The 6,496-nt window shown below is 48.1% G+C and overlaps 1 protein-coding gene across 2 annotated transcripts; it reads right to left on the bottom strand.

Moving 5' to 3' along the window:
• Positions 1–1,475: 1,475 nt before the first annotated feature.
• On the bottom strand, positions 1,476–6,006 carry PSME2 (proteasome activator subunit 2). 2 transcript variants are annotated; one of them, XM_063301604.1, is made up of 11 exons: positions 5,917–6,006; positions 4,576–4,608; positions 4,411–4,473; positions 4,239–4,325; positions 4,094–4,121; positions 3,907–4,004; positions 3,696–3,764; positions 3,527–3,594; positions 2,622–2,676; positions 1,917–2,003; positions 1,476–1,800 (listed from the first exon to the last, which is right to left on the bottom strand). In XM_063301604.1, the coding sequence occupies exons 1-11, from the start codon at positions 5,962–5,964 to the stop codon at positions 1,720–1,722; spliced, it is 717 nt and encodes a 238-aa protein (XP_063157674.1). In that variant the 5' UTR covers positions 5,965–6,006; the 3' UTR covers positions 1,476–1,719. The 2 variants fall into 2 exon arrangements, with proteins under 2 accessions (XP_063157674.1, XP_063157675.1); XM_063301605.1 differs by having other exon boundaries at positions 4,239–4,321; positions 4,407–4,473; positions 5,917–6,005.
• Between the last annotated feature and the right edge of the window lie 490 nt (positions 6,007–6,496).

Raw genomic sequence — 6,496 nt, forward strand, 5'->3', positions numbered from 1 at the left:
CCAGAATCATAGAGCAGCCTGCCAGAGTGGCTCCCTTGGGCAAAAGCCAGGGAGGTTGGCGCCCCCTAGGCATGGACTACAAAACCCATCAACCCCAGCAGCTCTGAAATGGTGGGAGTTGGCGTCAACCCAGAGTCCTGTGAAGTACCAGTGTGGGGTTATAAAATGCTAACAGGTGGAACTTTCTGAACCAGAGTGTCATACCGAGAAAAGCTGCACCTGTTGAGCTTTTGGCTAAGTATAAGGCCAAACCCTGATGAAGTTCAGACAAAATAGGTTTGAAGCACCTCCTTTTAGTTATTTCTACATTTAATGTACGGTGCAAACCCTGAAAATGGCTTAATTCAGTCACCTATGAAATAAAAGGAGAAGCTTTTGCTCCTTTATAGGATCAGCTGTTCACCTTAGATCAGTGTTTCTCAACCTTGGCAACTTGAAGATGGGTGGACTTCAACTCCCAGAATTCCCCAGCCAGCCTTAAATATACCTTGCTGGCTGAGGAATTCTGGGAGTTGAAGTCCACCCATCTTCAAGTTGCCGAGGTTGAGAAGCACTGATCTATAAGATTGAGGCAGCCCAACAGTACAACCCCTTCCACCAGCTCAAATCCTGTAAAAAGAGTTGATAAGATGCATGGAGGAGAAACTTACAAAATACTACCATCACTACCTACAAACCCTTCAATAGGAAAACATCCCCAGACTGATGGCTTTATATGATTTCTACGAACTATTCCACTTTCCAGAGAACAAAATAGAAGAGTGTTTCATGGCCTTACATCCTATTCCCATACTTCTTCTGGCATCCTGTTGGTCAAGATGTAATGCTGTTTTCGGCTGCAAGCTTTTTTAAAAAGCGTTTTTAAGAATTGGAAAGTGGGCTGGTGAAAAGCCACATGACTACCAACCAGATGGCCCTCCCAAGAAATCTATACCCTGATCTCCTGATGGGCCCCAACAGCTATGCAGTGCTGGAGGGAGGGTCATTTAATACACCCGCAAACCCCTACATTATTTTTCCATTTTAAGCCACTCACAGCTAGTTGCTGTGAGCAATTAGTGGGAAAAAAAGTATAGGTATTCCTATTTTCCTATCCACCAGGCGAGATCAAAGCAGCTGTGGCAAAAAGCTTTGGCTGTATTAGGGGAAAATTAATTAGACCATCTAGCTATTTATTTCAAACCACACATTCACTAGATATGCTAATTCAGAGGACCATATTTTAAAATAATCTTGTTTCAGGCTCCACTATTAGGTTTCTCTGTACTGATTTTTACACAGAACACTGGCAGACATAGCCTCTTTTAATGTGATTAGAACAATCGTCCAGGGATAGGTTAAGCAGTCTTACCATCAAAGCTGTTTTTAAAAAAGGGCTAGAGAAAAATTTCCGGTACAGAAAGATTTCCCCCAAGCTCTGCCAAGATGCTGTTTGATTGACCTCTCATAAAAAGACAGAGAATGGCAAAACCAAATAGATGAAAACATTTTATTTTGTCTCACTATTTGCTGCTTCTCTCCCAGAAGTTTCTTTCCTTCCAGTTCTAAATTTCTAACCCTATATTTTTATGTTTGCAAAACACCACCCAAAAAGAGGAAAAGCTGCACCGAGCTGCTGTGCAAGGAATGGCGGCTACAGATTCTGGCAAATTGTGTTACTTGCACAAGGATACCATGACCCATCCCTTGCCGGCTCGCCCTGTAGACACCCTTTTCCTGTTAGTACATGGATGCCTTCTCTTCACCCTTGGGATTAGTCAATTTCTCCAGATTTTTGCTTAAGATGTGGTACAGCTCAGCCTGCAGTAGAGAGAAATGGGAAAGAGTTAAACGCGGAAAGAAATCTCACTCCTTTACTCTTGCACTCTCTGTCTTCCCCCAGTAGAAATCCACTACCGTTGGTTCAGCTTGCTTACATAAAATCCACGGATATCAAGCACCATGGTCTGCATTTCTCGGTAGACGGCCTCGTCACGTTCGTGAACCAAACACCGGTAATCCATCTGCAGGGAACAAGGCAAGCAAGTTACAGTCTGGATGGATTCCCATGATACTACGTGGTTTGCCTGGCCTTCGCTTGGCACATTCTGTGAATCCAGCCAGCGGTTTGGAAATCACGGTTTACGGCTTTTATTTATTTGTCTATTTGTCGGTGGTTTGTGGCTTAACTGTTCTACAAGTCTAGATACTGTGATTTATTTAAAAAATCATAGCGAAACCAGTTAAGCAGGAACACAGTTTCAGGAGGTGGGGAGTGGATCTGCTGCTCTTGCTGTTATTTAAATCTGTATACCGCTTGACTCCCAACGACTCTGGGCAGTTCAAAATCTGTATGAGGCAATGACTTTACTAATGTGTATAATCACGGCAGGCTTTCCCATTTCCAAGAGCTATTATGTAAACCTTGCACAGAGTTAATCAAGGTCCTGACTCAATATGGAATTGATGCGTTTTTTCCCTTCTCCCAGTCAGTATCAGCCGTTTTGGCTTTTCCTTCCAAGGAAGGTCTTCTCCCAGCCTTGAGACAGGGTGGAGAGAAACAAGGGGAGCTCAAATTTCCCTATCAGACATGCCATCAAACAGACCACAAATAATTGCGACCTCCTTTCTCCATCACTTACCACGTGCATTTCTTTGGAGGCCTTGGCAACGGCATCTCCCCTATCCAAAAAATATCTAGAAGAAAGAGAAGTGATGTTGGTTCCAAAGCATAAATTATGTTGCATTTGACTCTTTTTGTGCCTTCAAGATAGGATTGACTCCTGGTGACTTCCTGGATAAGTCCCTGCAGTTTTCTTGGCAAGGTTTTTCAGAAGTGGTTTGCCATTGCCTCCTTCCTAGGGCTGAGAGAGAGTGCCTGGCCCACGGTTACCAGCTGGCTTTGTGCCTAAGGCAGGACTAGAACTCTCAGTCTCCTGGTTTCTAGCCTGGTATCTTAACCACGACACCAAACTGACTCTCTGTGGACTAGTACCTACAAAGAAAATAAAATATAAAGCCATGAACTCTGTAAATAAGAGAGCACAAAGGGAGGCCTTTCTCTATATGTGTATTAGAATTCCAGGATCATGTTCCCATCACGATTCCAAGATGGATTAAGCCCTTATACTGTGACTTCAACAACATTTTCTCTTTCTCACATTTTTTTTGCTTTGTTGATCATCCTGCGTCATGGCTTTGGAGAGCCGGAATTAACCCAAGAATGCATACTCTGATTTTTTGTCAGCTAATGTTCCTCTTTTTGCCTTTTATTGATGCTCACAAGGCACCTTGGGTAGGAGAAATACCCAGGATGCTTGCAGGCACAGATAACAAGGAAGAGTTGTCCATGATTTACTGGAAGCAGAATCTGTGAGATTAAGGCAGGAGAGGACTTCATGATGCTTTACAGAGGTTTTGGTTTGAAGAAACACCAACAGGAGTGGTGCCTGAGTGCAGCACATGATTCATGATACTCTGGAACACAGATGCCACATGGGCTCTCTGCTTTGCCTCCTTCCCGCGCTGGCCCCTCTTGACAACTTACTTAGCAATTGTTGTTTGGAAAGCTTCAGCTTTGGTCTTCAGAGCCGTAATACGTTCAAGCACCTTCTCCTGCAAAGGAAAGAAATGGTCGCTCTGCCGCAGAAGAGATCCCCCAGCCAGGGAAACCAAGATTTGGGGGTGGAGAAATGCAGAGTCCCCATTCCCGTTACCTGAACTGCTACCCCGAAATCATTGCCATCCTCAATTTTGGGAATCATGAACTGAATCCAGGTGGTGACCTGATGGGAATCAGGAGAAAGAGATGGAAGTGGCCTTGCAGGAAAACCACACCGCTCTTCACCAGACATGCAACCGCAAGGAAACGCCTGGCACTTTGCAAATAAGAAATGGGGGAGGGAAGAGGCCCCACTGCCAACTCACCAAAATGCATTTCTCTTTAAACTCCCGAACTTCAGGTTTAACACGATCCAGAAGTGAAATGAGAACCTCATTCCCCTTGAGATAACCACATTTTGGAGCTGGGAGATGCAGAAGTGAAATTAAGTCCATAAAATGCTGGGAAATCCTTAAAATCCATTCCCCCCTCCACTTTCCCTCTCCCCCTCACCTTCTTTCTCCTCTTTTTCTGTATCCATCTGCAAGGAATAAAACACATCAAATCCATATGTATCATTTTCAACCCCTTACAGGTTGCACTGAATTTTGAGCATGGGGATGGGGGGGCGGGGAGAGAATCCCCTCCAATAACTCACCTCATCGTCTTTGGGTGGGGGGTCTGGAATAGGGATATCCAAAGGAGCTTTAAGAGTTGTCAAATCTTGAATATTCAGTGAGTCTTCCTGGAGGGGCAGACAGGGAGCCACAGTTTAAAAAGCATGCACAGATGTTCCTCCCACCAAACTCCGCCTTGGGATATTCACTTGCCTTAAGAAACTGATCCAACTGACATATTTTGGCAGGTACAAATGTGAAAAGGAATTCTTCAGCCTGCAAGGAAAGAAAGAGAATGGAATTGTTAGTTATCCGGGAAAGGGGGAAATGTCAGATAATTGGTGTCCAAGTAATATTGGTGGTACAACAGAGACTTACCTCTTTCAGAAGGGATTCTCTAAAGAAGGCCATCTAAAGAGATAAAAGGAAATTAGGAGACGTACTGTAGCCAATGTTGGACCTGAGCAGCACAGGAGGACTGCATGAGATCTTTATTTTCCATGCTGAAAAACCTTACCAATGCTCCAAAGGCAAAGGGGGTTTTGCAGGAAAAAAAAGAAAAGAAACGACCTTAAATGTAAACTTAGTTTATAGCTGTAATGGAGTCCTGCTGATCTAATTTAGGGAAAAATAAGGCCCCCTCCAAGAATGTTTGGTGATTAGGAGAAACTCATAATTGGAAGGAAACTTTGAGGTCATCTAGGCCAGCCCCCTGCTCAGTGCAGGATTCCCTAAAGAATCTTTGTCAGATGCAACTTTAATTCCCATAGCCAAAGGCCTCATAATGCAAACTAACCAATGGCATAGTATTAAATAACCGAAAATAGTGCCATTTTGCCTTCATGCCTTCCCTGCTGTTTGTTCTATGTAAAATAATTAGCAGAAGCGGAGGGACTTCACTTCAGGAACTATGGAAATTTGTTTAAACAGGAAACGGGTTTATCCCCAATCTGGACATGTTGTTTGATCCCAAATGTCTTCATCCGAAATGGTCTCCATTCTCAAGTGCTACTTGCAAAGCTGGTTCTGCAGCCTGGAGCCAGGTTAATAGTTTACAGCAGAAAACCTAGTATTCTGAAAATTGGTTTGCCTGATTGGACAAAAAACAGACTTCAGAGGCAGCATGACATGTCATGTAATTCTGGATCTACTCAAAAATGCCCCAGTGGTTTATTCCCAGGGAACAGTGTTGGAGGAGGGCTGGGCCAAACAACAGAAGGAACCGGGAGGCTTTTCCCAGCTCCCAAATCCGATCAAAGCTTTGCTTCTGCCTCTGAAGAAAATGTGTCCGTCAGAGAAGACTCTGGCTTCTTCGCTCCCAGGGAAGTGACTGTTCAGGATTTAGGGGGAAACTTGGAGGAAAAGAAACCTTCTCCAACCCCTTTAAAAGTCCCTACCCCGGTCGCGCGTGGATTAATGGAGCGAGTCCCCTCTTTTTTAAAAAATAGTAATAATAAATTGCAGCGCTATTGATCTCTTTCCTTGCTTTTTAGTTGTCGACCTTTACCGGCGTCCAGCCGAAGTCCCATCGGAGCAAGGGCAGAGTTCCTCCCGCAGCCGCTGCCCCGGGTCCGACCCGCGCTCGCCCCACACATGCTCAGCGGCACGCGAGGCAGGGGGGCCCGGGGGCCCGTGCCTGACCCCCTTCTCCGCGACCCCGCTTGGGCCCCCTCTTCGCGACTCCCCCCTCCCCCGTCCCCGCCTCTCGCAGCCCCCCACCTGCTCTCGCGTCTCCTTGGCCACTTGGGCGGTGCAGGCTTTGGCCATGGCGTCGGGGCGCTGCGCTCGCCGGCGGGGGACAGTCGCCGTCGCGGGAGGGGAAGCGCCGCGGCGATTTCGCTTTCACATTCCCACGGCCCGCCCCGGCCGCGCGCGCGCCCTGGGCGGCTCCTGGGGAAGCGGGAGGCCGCGCCGCGTTCAGACGTGCGGGCCTCCCCCTCCCCTTCTGGGGGGGCGATGGGCCGCGTCCGCAAGCCCGCTCTCCCCGCGCCTCCTCCGGCAGCCCGGGCGGCTTTGATCCTCCCCGGCCCCGCTACAGTGTTGCGCTCAGGCTCGAGGCGCCCGCCTCCCGCCAGGGCGGCGGCGGCGGCGGCGGCGGCGGGTGGGCGGCCCCGGGCGCTCTGCGTGCGCCCAGAGGCGCCCTCGCCCCGGCCCGACTCCTGTAGTTCTTCCTCCGCGGCTCCTGAGGTCCCCCTCGGCCGCTCCGGGTCGGCCGCTGCCGGGTCGCCCTGCCCTGCCCTGCCCTGCCCGCGCCTCGCTCCGGTTTCGCTTTCCAGCGGGCGGCCCTTCCTTCCCGCTG

Source organism: Candoia aspera, chromosome 4 (genome assembly GCF_035149785.1).
Source record: "Candoia aspera isolate rCanAsp1 chromosome 4, rCanAsp1.hap2, whole genome shotgun sequence".
Lineage (NCBI taxonomy): Eukaryota > Metazoa > Chordata > Lepidosauria > Squamata > Boidae > Candoia > Candoia aspera.

What these genes read in the sequence shown, in the direction of transcription:
- PSME2 (XM_063301604.1), bottom strand. Translation starts at nt 5,964, where the DNA reads ATGGCCAAAGCCTGCACCGCCCAAGTGGCCAAGGAGACGCGAGAGCAG. An exon ending in GAGAATCCCTTCTGAAAGAG is followed by an intron (nt 4,474 to 4,575) that starts GTAAGTCTCTGT and finishes CTTTCCTTGCAG; the next exon opens with GCTGAAGAATTCCTTTTCAC. An exon ending in TTCCAAACAACAATTGCTAA is followed by an intron (nt 2,677 to 3,526) that starts GTAAGTTGTCAA and finishes TCTTTCTTCTAG; the next exon opens with ATATTTTTTGGATAGGGGAG.